The sequence below is a fragment of the Dunckerocampus dactyliophorus genome, chromosome 3, assembly GCF_027744805.1.
Source record: "Dunckerocampus dactyliophorus isolate RoL2022-P2 chromosome 3, RoL_Ddac_1.1, whole genome shotgun sequence".
Lineage (NCBI taxonomy): Eukaryota > Metazoa > Chordata > Actinopteri > Syngnathiformes > Syngnathidae > Dunckerocampus > Dunckerocampus dactyliophorus.
Genome location: NC_072821.1, coordinates 26,059,416 through 26,077,564, shown reverse-complemented (window position 1 = coordinate 26,077,564; position 18,149 = coordinate 26,059,416). Strand labels below are relative to the sequence as shown.

At 39.0% G+C, this 18,149-nt stretch overlaps 1 protein-coding gene across 4 annotated transcripts in view; it reads left to right on the top strand.

The window, feature by feature from the left end:
• The window catches only part of znf609b (zinc finger protein 609b), a 128,099-nt gene that overhangs the window by 69,503 nt on the left and 40,447 nt on the right, over positions 1–18,149 (top strand). For all 4 annotated transcript variants that reach the window (XM_054771993.1, XM_054771992.1, XM_054771990.1 and 1 more), the window contains one exon: positions 13,887–14,112. In XM_054771993.1, coding sequence (XP_054627968.1) covers positions 13,887–14,112 — 226 coding nt within the window. The remainder of the gene's footprint in view (positions 1–13,886; positions 14,113–18,149) is intronic.

Below are 18,149 nucleotides of genomic sequence, written 5' to 3'. Positions count from 1 at the left end.
CATTTGAGTTATGGGAGTGATATCTTCTCTGGTTGCGTTAAATTTACCCATCACTTATCTTGAGAAGCACACAGACAACAGCCCTGTTCCAACATTCAAGAATGGGTGTAAAAAAAGATATGCAATTCAGCGTTTAGACGGAAACAATAGCACAGCGTTTTTAAAAGCTACCACTTTGAGACTCACTTTTTACTATGCTTTATTGCTCTCCCAATCACTGTTGTCACATAAACGAGTGGCCAAAACTACTCTGTTTATCAGTGTTAATTTTTAAAAGGACTGTGTAAACAGCCCCTGGTTCATTGGTATTTGGGTTGGTCTTTCGGTGGAGGTGTCACTGATGACAGCCTCTCTCAGTTTCTTGTTATATTAGATTTATGACTGCAGAGAGAGGGCTGACAAGAAAGAAATCCATGTGGGCTCTGCTTAGTTTATCTGCATTTCTTCTCTCAGCATCGCCTCTCTCCATGCTGAACACGAGTACATGACCCTGACAAGAATGTAGCTCATTGTCAACTGATGTATGGTCCAAGTTTGAAGAAGAGGAGAGTGGGAGAGCAAACCCATAGAACAGAGTGCTATTCTACAGTATGGATATATGTATCGCAGACATTCCCCTAGGATTTTCTGAAGCTGTGGTGGTGGTCTGCATGGGAGGGTGGACTGCCGCCACTTTGTCATGCCGCTGCTGCGTCTTCAATTTAAAAAAACAAAAACAAAACACAAATCACATTTTTTATGACCTATTTATTTATTGTTTAACTTTTTTCAACAAGCCGAACATGAATCAAGAACATTGCAAAACTGTTAATTTGGCAAAGTTGCTGAGAGCACTGCCAACATTTAAATGGCGCTTTATTTACAAAGCAAATCCAGGGTTTCCCTGAGGATTTTCTGAAGCTGTGGTGATGGGCTGCATGAGACTGCCACCGCTGTGTCGTGACACTGCTGCGTCTGCAATTTTTTTTACTATCACAAATAACAATTTTTTAAAAGGACTTAATTTATTTATTAACTTATTATTGTAAAGTTTTTCAACAACCAGCAGAACAAGAATGGAGATGAGCGCATATGAGCTACAGTACAGTATAGTAGGAGTGTGATAGCATCACTGTCTAAAGCTGGACACGTGATGTTTTGAAGACAAGCCATTAGCATTATAATGATAACAAGAGAGCAAGATTGTTACGTGACACTTTAAAAAGTAAGTTAGCATGGATGTGGTAGCCACTTCTAGGCCGCCCGTGATCTAGCTCGCTAACGACAGAGTGGCAGTGCAAATGGGTAAAAGATGCCAGAAAGTGGAATGAGATTAAAACCTGAGTGATCACACACGCTGGCATAGATAAGCTTCGCATGTGACAAGCTGTCGTCAATTGACTACTCATTTTCCGACAATTTTTTTTAATTTGTACGATACTAAGGAACACAGTGAACGTCAACACAAGACGCTGGTGCTGCGGCATCAGCAGGTGCCGACACGGAAGAGAGGTGATTCCGGTTCATGTTTTTAAAAATAAAGCACATAGGTTATTTAAAATCATTTTCGAACTAATTGTGGTTCAAATGTGCGTAACAAATAGCTATATGTATCTACCTGTATATAGCATACACAATAGATACATTCATACAGTATATTACTTAACGTTGTTTTCAAGTTAATTTTGTAGTTGCGGGCCGCCACGATCACTTACATGTAGCGGAAACCCTGACATCTCCACTCAGTGTGCTCCTTTGTCATTAAATACAGGAGTCATGTTTGAATAGAACACTTAAAAAAATGCTAAGAGGTGATGCAATTATTCTTTGGTGAACCACTCAACATCAGCTGGTGAGCTACTGGTAGTTTACGTGCTACCTGTTGGAGACCTCTAGATAGCGTCACTGTCAAAAGCTGTACACACGTGTTTCAGGTGCACAACTTCGACACACAACTAGTGTGTTTTGAAGACAATCCATTAGTATCATAATGTATCATAAGGGAGCAAGATTGTTATGTGACACGTGTTACGTGAAAAGTTAGCATGGATGTGATAGCCACTCCTAGCTCGCCCGTGATCTAGCTAGCTACCGCCAGAGAGGCAGTGCAAATGAATAAACGATGCCAGAAAGTGGCATGATATGAGCAATCACACACGCTGGCATAGATAGGCTTAGCATGTGACAAGCTGTCGTCAATTGACTACACATTTCACGGGCTATTGTTCATTCTTCCGATGATATTTAAACAAAATGAAAGTCAACACAAGATGTGTCGCGTATCTGGTCACTGGTCAATTGCAAGCAAGGCAGACAGGCAATTCCGGTGCATGCATAATTGCAACATTTTTCACAGTTTTCAAACTAATTGTGGTCAAAATGTGCGTAAATAATAATTTATAGATGTATCTACTGTATATAGCATATAATGTACATACATTCATACAATATATTACTTAAAATTGTTTTCTGGTTAAAAAAAATATTTTTTACGGTGTGGCAGCTTTTATTTTGTAGTGGTGCACCACCACGATCAATTACATGTACCGGAAACCCTTTATCGGTTAAGGATTAGTGCAGATCTGTTTTGCCAGCGTTCAGATAAAATAAGAAAAAAATTGAAAAGACCTTTAATGCTGTTTAAGCATTGTTGTGTAGGTTGCATGCATAGCACCTAACCCTTTCCACCGTAAAGTACTCAAAACCAAGCCCCCAATCATTTATTCTACAAACAATGCCTGGCATAGCTTCAAGGCACCAAACCGAGCCAGGAAGAGGAAAGAATTAGGTCAACAAGGTTATATTGAACCAAGGCAAGAGGAAAGTGTACCAAACCTCCTGCTGAGTGTTGGTCAGCAATGTTACCTCAAAGCTGTGTATGTGCGCAAATGAGCACTGATCTTGTGTTGTCTGCCCAGAGGAAATCCTTGCTGTGCAACAAAATCCAACCTGAACAACTATCAAGAAAATAAACAACAGTTTATTCTGTACCATTTTGCAATGCAACTCGGCGAGTGACAGGCATCAACAAGCGTTAACAACGTACTGTATAACACAATGACGAAGACTGTCCAGCCAATGACCAGCCTGTTTGCACGTATTTACTTACGCAGCCAATCAATAAATTAACAGCGCGTTACGTAGTACATGTCTCTGTTTTGCAGGTTAGCTCACAGCTAATGGTGCAGGAGAGAGCTAAATGCTGCTGAAAAAAACAAATTATGGTGAAGCAAACGGGAAGTGCCACGTCCACTCACCAATAAAGTTAAAAAAAGGTCTTTTAAGGTGGATTGGCTGTCGGAGTATGTGGGAACAGAAGAACCAGAGTTTACTATGCGTGAGATGTTTTCTTTTTCGAATGAGAAAGGGCTGCTCTGAGACAGTTTTCATCAGTTGTGCATTGAGGAACATTGAGGGAACCAACCATGTAACCACCACACAACGTTCAAAAACGTAACGAAAACTTTGCCTGCCAACAGATGCTCAAAACCAACCAAAAAAACATTTTCAGCAACAAAAATGCAAAGTTTTCATAAAGTTTTGGGAATCAGAAATGGCTAGCTGGGTTGTGGTACTGGGGAATGCTTTTACTTTGATGGCCGGATTTGACGATCAAATGTTCTTACACTGAATTTGCCAGAGTGATGTCGGGGGTTGTTTTCTTCTGTTGAGATTTGTTTATATATTTTTATTTTATTTAGTCAAAAGTAAACACCTACAGCAAATGTGGCATCACTTGGAAGTAAATTTCCAGAATGAAATAGTGCCAGAACAGGCTACTGCACAACAGAAAGGAAATAAGGAAATAAGTATAAATAATAATAAAGTATACATAATTAACCAAATAAATGGTAAAAAGCAAAAGAAATGGAAAATGAAATGGTAAATCAGGTGTTTCCTACAAGATTGAGATTATGAATTGGATGAGATAGTTCTACAGCTTGTTTTGTCTGAGGTGGACAAAGAAGAAAGCTACATTGTGAAATACCCCTTGCTGACCTTTTGAACCCACTCATATACAAAATACCACAGAATGGAACCTCAAGTTCTCAGGTTTTGGACGAGTATGATACTACATGTGTGCACGTACAAGGAATGCTCAGGTCATATGTGTGTATGCTCAGACACTTGAAAAACTAGCGGGAACATTGTTGGTCAGTCAACCAGACATCCTGTTACCTACCTTATATATGCAGTAGTACAAGCGTCCAGAGCACAACTGACTTCCAGCAAATAATTAACTTCGTGTTTGGTTGTTATTTAACTGCGCTCAAAGTTCTACCTGAGGTAGTAATAATCAACAGACTTGGTGGATTGTTGACTAGTGGATGGCCAACTGCACTGCATTTGTTTGTATTATCTTTAAACTGTTAAATCAGTTACTGAGACTCTGAACTTTAGAAGATTATATCTCATGTTGCACAGACTTACATAGCCTAGCCTGGTGAAGGTGGTAAAAGGATTCTTGTAGTCTGAAGGATTATTTTTCTTGCAATTAATAGTCCAGATCAACTGCGGGTGGCTCACATCTTTATTTTAGTGCAACAATGACGAACAAGCACACTCCAGGCAACAACATTCCAATATTTTTACCCTGTATTTAACTGTTTGCATATTAACGATTTCACGTGTTCTTGTTATACAAAAACAACAAAGCCCAGAAGGACACATCAGGTCAGGGCTTGCTCAGAACAAATTAGTGCAAGAACGACTTACTGTCCACACAAACCGCTGTAACAAGTCAAACAGTTTTTAATCAATTCTGTACATTTTCTGTACCTCTCATCCTGTTTGGGGTCATAGCAAGGGCTGGAGTCTGTTCCTGCTGATTTTGGGCCAAAGGTGGACTACACCCTGGACGGGGGCATAAAGTGGGGATTAATCCCACGCAGCATGAATGTATCCACTGACAAGTGCTGCACTTCATTATTTATAAAAGTAAGAAAATAATTTGTCCATTCCAACATTAATTGCATTGCATTTTAAATACAAGGGTTTTTTTTGTTTGTTTGTTTTTAGGAAGCTTGTTTAAATTGTAATCATTGATCAACTGAATGTTAATAACTGACTGGCTAGAACCGCAACAATTAATCGATGAATCGATGGTTTTTTGATTATCCAACTAACCGACAACTATTTTGGTTCGAATAATAATGTTTTTATTTTAAAATATTATATAGTCTGATTCCAACCTCTCAAATGTGACATTTTTTTATTTATTTAATCATCCATGAGAGCAGACCTATTATCTTTGTTCATTCATTCATTCATTCATTTTCGATGCGCTTGAACCTCACTAGGGTCGCGGGGGTATGCTGGAGCCTATCCCAGATGACTTTAGGCAAGAGGCAGGCTACACCCTGGACCGGTCCCCAGCCAATCACATGGCACATATAGACAAATAACCATTCACCCTCACATTCATACCTATTGACAATTTAGAGTTGCCAATTAACCTAACATGCATGTTTTTGGACATGGAAGGAAACAGGAGTACCCGGAGAAAACTCACGCACGCACAGGCAGAACATGCAAACTCCCCAAGACATGCCCAACGGAGATTTGAACCCAGATCTCACAGATCTGTGTGGCCAGCATGCTAACCACTTGGCCATCGTGTGGCCTATTATTAAGGATTATTATCTTTTGTATTTTAGGCAAAACAATATATTCACACACATCAGATTTTAGTTTAGAAAACATTTATTTTGAAACAACATTTTTGTCTATTTTCTGATGTGTTGTCGACCCAAACAATAACTGTGTTTGGTTCACATTGATTTGGTCTGTGTAATCTGTTTTGACATGAGTTGTTTGTTGAGTTTTTTCTCACCTAAAAACTCACCTCAATACTGTATCCCAAAATGGAGCCCAAGAAATTGCATTTTGATACAGAAGGTGAAAAACTCTATTGAATTCAGGAAATAACTCATGACAAAACAGGAAGATGGTGTCCGTGGTGCCTCGCTGCCACATCTTCTCTTTGGGAAAAGTGGACTTCACTGAACTAACCTTAAATGTTCATGTATCCCTTTCATTTGTCATTTATATGAAATTTTAATTGTTTTATGCTTGTAAAACAATAATTATAAAAGTATAAAAATGTGTTTTGCGTAAACATATTTGAGAGTCAACAGCTGGTGACATCATAGACGGGCAACTTAACTTCCTCTTCTGGTTGCCATTTTGTTTGCTAGCGAGGTAGGATGTTTTCTGATTTAAAAAATATATATATATATTAAAACTACAGAGGGACTCACACAGTGTATTAATAACGTGACAGGACACGCACCATATTGTACACTAACTGGAGAATGCACGCAAACCGAGGTAAAATTGTTGCATCGACGTTAACCAAAAAACAAGCTAAGCGGGGCGGAAGCTGTGTTGATACGGGATCAATATTGGTATTGGCCGATATTCAAGGCTGGAATATCAGTATTGTATCGAAAGTGGGAAAAGTTGTATCGGGACGCTCTAACATTTTGTACTTAAAAATGCATTTAATAATCATGTGTGGCATATTGAAGAGTAACGGGCAGGGTTCTGGAGCTGAATTTAATCTAATATGTACAACAGTCACTTATTGTAAACGATCCAAAATCAGAGAACGCCAATCTATAACTAGGGTTTGGAGGTCGGGGGGTAAATGCATGCAGGAAATTACAAATCTGTACAAAATACAAAATCATCCCTTATCACCAGAAAAGCTTCTCTCTTTTGGCTCTTACATTTGACTTTTTGCAAGAAATTCTTGAAATCAGTAAATGAGTGTGACAATCCACAAATCAGATTGGTGTTTTTCCCCATGGAGCCCAAGCTCTCATGTTCATATTGCCAACCTGTCGAAAGATATTATATACTGCAATATATTTAATAAGAAAGGCAAGAAAAAAGTGAAGGCAACCACATAAACTATGGTGAAGTGATGAAAACAGGTTACTTTTTGCCTCACTCATTAAACAGCAGTAGAACAGCCAAGGTTCAGCAGTGATGTGTGTAGAAATATTGCAGAGATGATTCTCTGTGACCTGTGACAGCAGTCGTGTGTGGAAATACAGTTATGACAGTAAGGCTCATTCATAATCCAGCATCCATCATGAGGTTTGTTTCTAACTGAGGTAGTAGATGGTTTGCGGGCCTACAGTGAATGAAGACTTGAATGTTGGCAGTCTGCCCTGTATTTGAATAACTCTGTAACTGTTACAGGTGCCAAGCCTACATGTATCATAAGTCAATGAGTAATGGCTATAAAGTCAAGCTGTTACATAGAAGTAAAGTATACAAATCTCATTTTTATGGCTTTTATGGCACGTATAGTGCCAGTCAAAAGCTAACACACACTTTCACTTGCTCATGCTGTCAACATTTTTAACTGTGAAAGCAATTCAGCCTCAAGTGAAACTTGATTGAATAACTTTATCTGATTTCATACATTTTACTTTACTTTATCTTGAAATTAAAAAAGTACATTTTGTAATCCGCAGCAGTAAAAGCTATGTCTTCAGTTCCCGCTGTAATAAACCTAATCAGTAAATTTTATCTATTCTAATCTTCAGAAATGAATGCAGGCAATAAAAAAATCATTGGTCTGCTATTGACAGGTGATACTTACAAACAAGTCCACCAGTTACTGTTTTAACAGTCTACATTATTATTTTATTACTAGGAAATTAAACATCCTTATTGCCTGAAGTACAGCATTCATACTGTAGTTCCATTATGCACCGTGCGGTCTGTCCACAGCTCTAGCTCTAGGGAAAAAATCTGAGTCTGTTTAGCAATAGGTGCTGTGCTTAGGGTTCTCAATCTGCCTCAGGGAAAGGTGGCGAAAAGGGGGTCTCCGGGGTGTGAGGGATCCTGTCTTATTTCTGTGGTTTGGTAGTGGGGGACACTGTTCCCCACAGGACTGAAATCTGTTGACACATGTGCATGTAGTTTTTATTAACACTGTAGGACAGGGGTCCCCAACCATTGGGCCACGGCCCAGTACTGGTCCATGGGTGGGGCCAAAGCGGACTGCGGGAAGCTTTCAGGTGCAATGATAAATTTAAAAAATACACTTGTAAATAACTACATCAAATTTGATGTAAATGCATATCAATTTCGGAAATAAGGGGCATTATTTTATTTTAAAAATAATGTCAGCTGGGATAGGCTCCAGCATACCCCCGCAATCCTAATGAGGATAGGCAGCAGAGAAAATGGATGAATGGAGGTTTATGTTGTATGTTGTATGTCGTATGTCACAAGCAAGACTGACCCGCCTGCGAGTGCTTTTAAATGGGGGAGAGTCACAGCAGCACCAGCTGCTTATTGAGAAGAGCGACACATGCTATTATGTTATTTTCCAAAATTGTCCAATAAGACCAGAAAAACTCAGTAGATTTGTTGCTAACTGAATCTAGAGGGGTTTGAATAATGTCTGTAGTGACAAAGTTGCTAAGTTGGCAACACTGATTGCTCCTGCTAGGGCTGGGCAATATGGACCAAAACTCATATCCCGATATATTTAGGTTAAATATCAATATACAATATATATATATATATATCCCAGTATTTTTTCTACAAAGTGAGTTTAGACAAAGTAAAAGCCAAATATGCGTGCTAAGTAAAGTGGCAGGAGCTTCTCACTCGTGCTGGAGTTTGTTTTAAGGTGGTGAAAAAGATTTGTAGTGCTTCCGCACTTGACAGTCACTTTAGTACCTCCAAATTACTGGGCAACTGCTTTTTCTTTTCTGACCCGTTCCTCCACCGCAGACGTTGTCACTTCCTTCATGTTTGCTACCTGAGCGGGGCTTCGGCTCCGTCCCTCATCTCCTTCATGCATGGAGGGGGGTGGGCAGGAGCCCGACTCAGTGGTGCTCACACAGTGCAATGTGATGAGTGAGACCTACAGTATGTTTGTTTTTGATATCATGCTTAAAAGAAATATGGATCTTCTAACTCATTCAATACCAAAGACAACATCCGTTTTGACAACAGCGAACGCCTGATCCCAAAGACGTATTTATGTTGTGGAATAGTTGGTTAGATATTTGAGCTGTCCTAAAAGCAAAAAAAATGTGTCAAAGTGAAAGTTATGCCTGAAATGTATCTGTTAACAAAAAGCTGTTTTCTCCCCCTTTTTTTTTGTTGGGAACTGATATTTTCCTGAAACTATGCTCTACTGCTGATTACTAAAGAACGGAAAAAGATGGAAAGTAACTTTTTTTCTGAAGAAAGACAAGAGTCTAATCTATTTTGGTAGGTTCCATGTTTGTATAGTCATAGAACTAGCGAGGCCCCGCTTCACATTTTTTGGCTTACGATCCGATTCGGCACCGATCTTTTTTAAAAATTATTTATTTATTATTTATTTATTTTTTATTTTTTGGGGGGAATAAATTTAGTTCCAAACATGAATTTGTGGAATTGAATATGGTTATTAAATTAGCTTTTCAAAGCATTAAATCAACCAAAGTGTTGCTTGATTTACTTTTGTATTACACAGCATGACCAACAACGTTGTTTGGCTTTTGTGACAAACCTCTGTGAGTCATGTCCTGAATCCAATAAAAGATCCGATAAAAGTTCATGCAATAAAAGATGAAATTGGAAAAAAATGGGTGTGCAAAATACTTTGAGGGTAGAACTAATCATTTGACATGGTTATAGATCAAATTTTTGTTAAACTCTCTTCAATGCAATAGTAATTTATTGACGGTCCCTAGTATAAACAGCCAGCGGTTATAGTGGCACTTCTCGTGCCAGATCCCGAACCATGCCAAAGCTGTCCAAGGCACATTGAGGGGAACTACCGCTCTAGCTGTAGCTGTAGGATTGACAGCCGATCCCGATACTGAAGTTCGGATGGGGACATCCCTAGTCTAAAGGATGCTCTCAATTGTGCAGTGGTAGAAGCTGGTCAAACGTTTCTGGGCAAACATGTTCCTTTTCATTATCCCCAGAAAGAACAGCCTCTGCAGGGCTCTCTTGATGATGTGTTTGTCCAAGCCCTCTGTTATGTGCACCACCAGAAACTTCAAGCTTGTCACTCTCACCATCATTACTTTTGTTTTCTTTGTGTTAAGGATGAGCCCCAGGTCGTCACAGTCTGGACCGCTTCTAAGTTGCTCGGCTGCTTCGTTGTTTTCATTTATGAGTCTCACTGTGGTACTGTCATCTGCACATTTGATGAGTGTTGGAGTTGTGACAGGGAGTGCAGTCGTGTTTGCAAAGCGAGTAGAGGGCTGGACTGAGGACGCAGCCTTCAGGGATGCCAGTGATCAAAATGATGGTGGAGGAGATGTGGTGGCGGATCCTGATGTGCTGGGCGTCTGTTGGTGAGAAAGTCTTTAATCCACTGGCAGAGGGGCACCCAGACACAGCGTTTGCAGTTTGATGATGAGTATGTGTGGATTGATGGATTTTAATGGAGAGCTGTATTCAATAAACAGCATCCTGACATAGCTGTTGGGCATTTCCATATGTGTGAGGGCTGGGTGTAGCTCGATGAAGATGGCGTCGTCTGTGGATCAAACTATGCAAACTAGTGTTGATCGACATCAGGAGGGAGGCAGGCTTTGATGTGGGGTAGTACCAATCTCTCAAAGCACTTGTAACTACACTACACTATGTACCGTAACTACAACAGTTACTGTTTGCTCTTCTTTTAAGAGGAACTCATGAGTAATTAGTGCTGCTCTGTTGAGTTTTTTACTGTTGAGTCGCACATCACGCTGTGATGAGCTTTCCTTAGCCAGGCTGTACTTGATGGGGGAATTTTGCTTTGTATCAAAACAAATAACACGTAATACGAAGCTGACACGCTCTGCTCTGCTTTTTCTGACTGGGCGCCACAGAACTGTGGCTATAGTGTCTATTCGTGAGTCAGCATTCGTGTCCCCGCAAATTCGGGGAAAAATAAAAAAAAATTTTAACATAATTTTTTCTCTGAAATTAGGCCATTCCACAGAAATTACGTCTCATTCATTCTAAATTGGTAACGATTTAAAAAATGTTGACAGTAAAGCATAAAATGTACAACATATTCATGTAGCATAAATGTGCAAAGTAACTATGTGACGTGGAAACAGAAGCACAAGCTTCTACAGTCAACTTATATTATTCGCAACATAAAACGATCACATATGAGTGTGCTGCATTAATTAACCAATTACGTTGGATAAAAAGACAGGAATGTTTTTAATACTTGCAATATGAAGAAATATAAAAGTGTTGAAAATATCTGCATAAATAATGATAGAAAGTTGTTGGGAGGTGAGAGGGTGGTGGGGAGCCTTGTCTTTTTCTGTCTGTGATCTAAAGTTAGCTTTGAATTATTACCCCCTGTGCGGCTGAGTTTGACACCCCTGACTTGGAACCTCTGGAAAATCCAACAGTGCAAAAAGTAAATTCTTGCAATTTTTCAACTAGTCTTAAAATTTTGATCAGGAGTGAATATGATTGTCTACTTATACTGTAGATACTGTAAATGGATAGTTTTAATTAAACACTCTTAAGATAGTTAAGAGTGTTTGCTCTTATGTACTTGTGTGGTTATATGCAACCCACAGAGCTGTCAGCTTGCAGGATTACTTATCTCATCAACTCAGTACGCCACATTATGCATCAGGAACGGATACACAGTGATTCGGATGTCATTAGGCCTGGCTCTGTCACTCTGCACACATTAATTTAACATTAGTTTTTAAATCCACACTCTGCAAGCCACCAAATGTGTAGCCTCTGTAATTTATAGTGCTGCTTGTGCTTGTTTTGCTGTTGCTGTTAATTGAGACAAAAGTGCCGGTACATCCCCGTTTTTCCTGGGTGTTATGTACCAAGACCATAAGCGAATGGTGAAAAAAAACGCTCATACACCCATAAAAATGTCTCTTTTTGGCACATAGCTCGCTCTCGCACGTCCAAACCTTCCTGCTAGCTTGACGTTTATGTTCTCTGATTTCGGATCAACATTTACAACAAAAGTGACTGTTACAATTATTAGATTAGATTCAGCTCCAGAACCTTCCCCTTTTCAATTGCTCACATTTTCAATCATTTCAATTGGCATTGTTCACTTGCACCACAATCTAGGTTGAAGCCCTAAATATGCCACATTAAACAAATTTCAAGTATAAAATACATAGGTACTCAGGACTAATGAATGATAATGTAAGATGAGCGATTTACAGCTGGAGTCACAGTGTAACCTTTAGCCAGGTCATCAGGCTGGCGCTCAAGCATAGCAGGTGAGGCAAGGCCATGTCTACATAATCCACACTGCTTGCCTGATGTACAAGTAATTCCAATAATGACTTATGATCTTCTATTAACTCGTGTTCACCTTGCTGCAAGTTTGGAGACCGGATTGACTGTGCTTCTGTAGCCAACTTAAGCAGCTCACAGCACACAAGGTCCACGAAATCTTAATGCTTGCTAACAAAATATTAGCAGTGAATCATAAAGACATGAAGAAAAAAATAGTGGGTACTGGTACAGGTACGCTGTACATTTTACCTGTATTATCACATATTTATAAATTATTACTGATGCATAGTGAATGAGGTGTGTTTTCTGTGGATAAAACTGCCCATTTTCAATTTTTTTTTACCAAAAATCTGCAAATTTGTGGGGATCGACTGTACACTGTCATTATTTAATTATCTATAATGGCTAAGCAGAAAAATACATATGCACAAAAAAATAGAAGAAATATAAGTATTATGTATATGTCAAATATAATCTAATATTATCGTCATTGCTAAAACAGAACCATGAAGGACTAGCCCATGTGAAATGCTTTACTTATTTTTTTACACCAGACAATTTAGTACTTGTTGAAATGTTGAGAATCCAAATAAAATCATGTCAGACACAGTGGTGCTTGCAGTGGTAAGTCCACTCAGGTACATTTTAGACTGCTATAAAGCTGCAAATCTCTCACGTGCAGACATCCAATACCAAAGCATTCCAGTTGGACAAAGTTGAACGAAACAAAAAAAAAATATGGCTCATGTACAGTATATAAAACTTTAGCTTCATTAGAAATTTCCATCTTTCCAGGATACAGCATGGGCTTACAATGATCCCCACTTTGCATAACTAAATAGATAATTAGTAGATGCCAACATTGTCTGCACTCTCCCAAACAATGTATTGTTTGCGCATAGTTAAAACATGTGGTCCTGGCAGTACTGTGGCATTCTTCAGCTTATGATTTGGAACACTCCAAACACTTAAGCACGGTGGCACCATGTCTGTTAGATCAACACTAGTCCATCCCCCCACACTCACCCACTTTCTTCCACCCATACAATTTTCTAGTTCCAGTGCTCCTCATCAGTTGCTCCCTGAGAACTCCCTCCTCCCTTCCTGTTGTTCCTTCTCCATGTAGGCCGACTGTCTCTTCATTGCTGTCACGGTGTCAGAACAGGTGGAATCAATCACTGACCCTCAACACCCAGCTACCTTACTGTAACTAGCTTTCTAAGTGGTGGATTTAATGAGCGACCAGTCTGTGAGATGACTGGCGGCATGGTTCACACTTGTTTGTGTGCAAAGGAGGAAAACTGAGACAGGGCTTATTTGATCAAACCTGCATAACAAAATCTGTCCTTCCACAAAGGCACTCACTGCGATTCCCTTGCACCCCCCTGCCTCCCATTTCTTCTAATCACTTCTAAAGACAACAAAAGACTGTAGAATGCTGTAGCACCAGCACCTCCTTATTTCTCTGCGACGTATTACTGTGAGAGATTTCCTCTGGAGTACCAGAATTACCACAGTGATGTTCATGCACTCTTCACATCCGCGAGCTGTGGTATTCCTTCATTCTCGCATTTACTCTGTGTGTTTACATAAAGGGTCAGCAGTCTGTCATGGGTTTTTCTTCTCTCTAAACCCCCACTTTTCTCTTGCAGATGGAATCTCCTGTCTCAACACCAGTCCCTCCCCCCCTACATCTCCTTGCCGCAGTAGGCAACAGTGAGATTTCCTCGCCATGTGAACAGATAATGGTGCGTACACGCTCAGTGGCAGTCAACACTTCCGATGTGGCCCTATCTACAGAACCTGAGTGCTTGGGACCCTGTGAACCTGGTACCAGTGTCAATCTTGAAGGCATTGTCTGGCAGGAAACGGAAGATGGTAAGTGCAGTGATTTTAAACATATGCACTGAACATTTCCTTCTGAATATACTGTATATAGTAAACACTTTACTGATTTGGGATGGTAAAATATTTTTGCAATCAGCAATGACCCTTATTCAACAGAACTCTGTTGGATTGAAAATTTAAGAATCATTTGTCAATATGAATAATCAATTCTATTGAGATGTTGTGCTGCTGGGAACTGCTGAAAGCCAAAAGGCTTGGAACATTTCTGTTTTTCATGTGCTGCTCAGAAACAGTGCCTGTGATGCTCGTGTATTATACCAGCACTGGTTGCATCCAATTTTTTCCCCTTACACATACTGGCTTATGTAATTGGGTTTGGCTCAGCTAGTCAGCCAGTTTAGCACACTTTTATCTTCCTGTCGCAATATAGTTGCTCTAAGTTGTGTGTTGAAGGCCAGGTTATTGTATAAGAAAATGGCCAGTGTTGCCAAATCCAAATCTCCAATTAATGGGCTTATCATAGACTTGAATTCCTGTATTTCCACTATATAAAGAAAGACATGAAGGAAGACATATGTTGCAAGGTTTTTTAGTCTGTGTGTGGGAACTTTTGTATATTTAGAGGAACATTTGTGAGGTTGGATGAGACGGCCTGTCCAGCAGCCCTGATTTAATTGCCTACTTTTTTGAAAGTGGTATTTGGTTAAAACAAACTCTGGTGTAATTTCTCTGATAGTTTGGTTTGTCTGATCAACTCTGGTGCATGAACAAACTAACAATGTTTTTGAAAGTTTGTCCAGTGTTATAAATGCTATTGTATACAGAAAGTGAACCAGGACCAAGAATGGAATGCAAAAGTGTGTACACAGCTGATATTGTCTTAGTGGCTAAATGGGATGCACAACATTGTTTTTTTTTGTATTTTACCAATTTGCTATCACCTATTGATCTTTTAAAAATTAGATGAAGAGAAGTCAATTTATCTGTTTTCCTTGTATTCAAGGATGGTATGTTCGTGTCAAGGCCTCCTCCTCTGCAGCTTTTAAGTTATGTTCCAGCCCAGGGCTGTGTCTGACACATCCTTGTTCTTTTCTGCTCCTGACTACCAGCCATTCATCGCATGATTGTCGTCCATGCCAACTGAGAGCAAGTCAGGCAAAGACCTGTGGCAGGGGTCGGAGTCAGACAAGGCAACTTCTGTTAGTGACACAAACATGGCTAAGAGCCAACACCAGCACTGCATTTGTCTTCCCTCATGCTTTGCCTCGCCTCCACCTTCTCTCACCATACCCCCCTACATTCCTAGTTCTATTTTCTTCTTTGCCTACGATTCCTGAAGGTGCTCTTTTGTCTTATATAGCTAGTGGATTGGTCTGCTGAGTGGCATGGGGGAATACTCGTAGTGTTTTTTATTGTTTTATTTTACGGTGGTGAAGTGCTGCAGGTGCTGCACACAGGTGGTAGAAGCCAACCCAGTTTGGTGTGGTACGCATTTTCCGACATCCTAAAATAATAAACCTGTATCGCCCTTGAACATCCTTTTTGAGGTAGAACTGGTTGCAATTGCCCGACATTGTAAACACTACAATGGAAATGCAAGACTGATCAGGATTTACATTTATGAACCATACCTTGGCCACTTAACACTATGTCCACACTAGTATTTTCTGAAACGCACATTTCCACCACTCTGGTGTTAAAACATCTCCATCCATGCAAGTGGACTTTTCAAAAACTGTATGTCCACATAAAATCATTTTGGCCAAACAGAAGCCTGAAAAAGCAACCACAGTTGACTTGGTAGCGCATCATAACGCATCTGTTCATCAATATGGTGATGTTGTTAGATGTACAGTGACATGTACATTATCTTTAAAATCAGCACACACTTACACAGACCCCAGGAAACATCTGCAATTACTTTTAGCTTTTACCTTTAATTACCCTTGTGTGATTTAAGGCACGTGCACACACGTCTACGGCTGCACAAAATGAAACCAACAACTGTAAGTCAATACCTTCATCTTCTGTTGTTAAATAAGTTTTAAATACATGAGACAATGTCAGAAATTTCCCTTGACACAAACCAAAAAGCTCAGTTTTACTCGTCTACACACAGGTTTTTGAATAACTTCACTCCGGCTGGAGTGTTCCAAAAGCTCTGTTTTTAAGGAAAAAACATACGTTTGCATGCGGACAAAGCCGCCACAAAAATATACGTTTTATAAAAACAATAATTATCAATTATTTGGGCCGTGAGGTTAGAGTTTAAAATGGATGGACAGGATTTCTCATTTGGAGAAAAGCTGTTGGCCGAGAACAGGGCAGCCAGAAACCGATCACACTGTGCGCTATGGCATTGATACACTGGAAAAAATGATTTTTTTGTCACAGTAAATGTTACTTTAGTTATACATGTAAAGCATGTGAGAAAACTGCAGTTAATGTTTTTTTTTAATCTTTGTAATATTGTATTTACTTAGTATTAGGTAGTAAATGTTGTATCTTGTTTTTGTTATGTACATTTGAATAATGACACTTCAGTAACATTTACTTAAGTAGGCTCAGTAGATCACATTTTGACAATACCAAGTAAAATCGACTAAAAATGTTCATATGGTGACGTCAGAGGCACTAATGAGCTCCTTCTGGTGGCTCGTCAGGCATGGCTGCTGGGCGCTCATGGCTGCCGTTGGCCAATGAAATGTGTTGCTATGAGTGATGCATGCTGGCTAAAAGTTAAAATAGCTGTTGTTTGTTATTTTAAAGTCATATTTGGTACCTGTCTTATAGCCAATATATTATTATTATTATTATTTGAGTGTTAATCTGCTATGTGATGATTTTAGTGTTCTTTGTAAAATAAAACTGTGAGTCAGTCTGTTTATATTGAGTACTGAACTCCTGCAATTTCCAACGGTTTGACAAGCTCCTCGAGAGCTCCCTGATAACTCGTGATTGGCTTCTGCTGAAGAATGAGCTGCTGACTTGGAGCAGCACAGTATTTAAATGATTAGTTGTAGTTCTGAAGTATAGGAGACGTTATGAGATTAGAAGTGGTCATAAATTTGCTACAACGCTAGATTGAAAGTTTGGTTTGGTTTGGTTTAGTTTATTTGAACATGAAGGTTACAATGGAATACATCTCATGAATCATTTTTTCACCGTTCCACATGTCCAAAAGGAGTAGGAAGAAGCAAAGCCTATTTAATCCTACCCCCCATCTATTCCACATCTTGTACAGTACATGTTGTTCACTTCCTGCATTCCATGTCATGTTTCCTATGGTAATCAGAATAATAGTACATCATAAATAACAGTAAGAAGACAAAAAAAAGAAAAAACAACACATGTGTGTGTATATATACACACACACACACACACACACACACACACACACACACACACATATATATATATATATATATAATAATAATAATAATAAGAAGAAGAATAATAATAAATAAACAAACAAACTTAAAAAAAGAAAAAAATAACGAACCTGACAGAACAATCACGACTTGTATTTAACAAACACCAACTGCTTGTATTGTTTTTTGAATTTGCTCATCTCTGTACATTGTTTGAGTTCCTTACTCAATCCGTTCCATAATTTAATTCCACATACGGAAATACTGTGGGTTTTCAGCGTAGTTCTCGCATATAAATGTTTTAAGTTTAATTTTCCTCTAAGATCATATTTCTCCTCTCTGATAGAGAAATACTGTATGAGGTTTTTGGGTAACAAGTTATTATTAACTTTATACATTATTCTAGCGGTTTGAAAAGATACAAAATCTTCAAATTTTAATATCTGTGATTTTAAAAATAAAGGGTTTGTATGTTCTCTATACTTGGCATTATGAATTATGAATTATGAATAATCCTCACAGATCTTTTTTGCAGTACAGTGAGTACTCACTCACTGTACTGCAAAAAAGATCTGCAAAAAAGATTGCTTTTGTAATTGTTACCCCATAACTTTAAAAAAATAGGCTGGATATTACAGTTTATAATAAAGACATTTCTGAAGGATGTATTTAATAAGCAAGTAGGGATTACTTGAA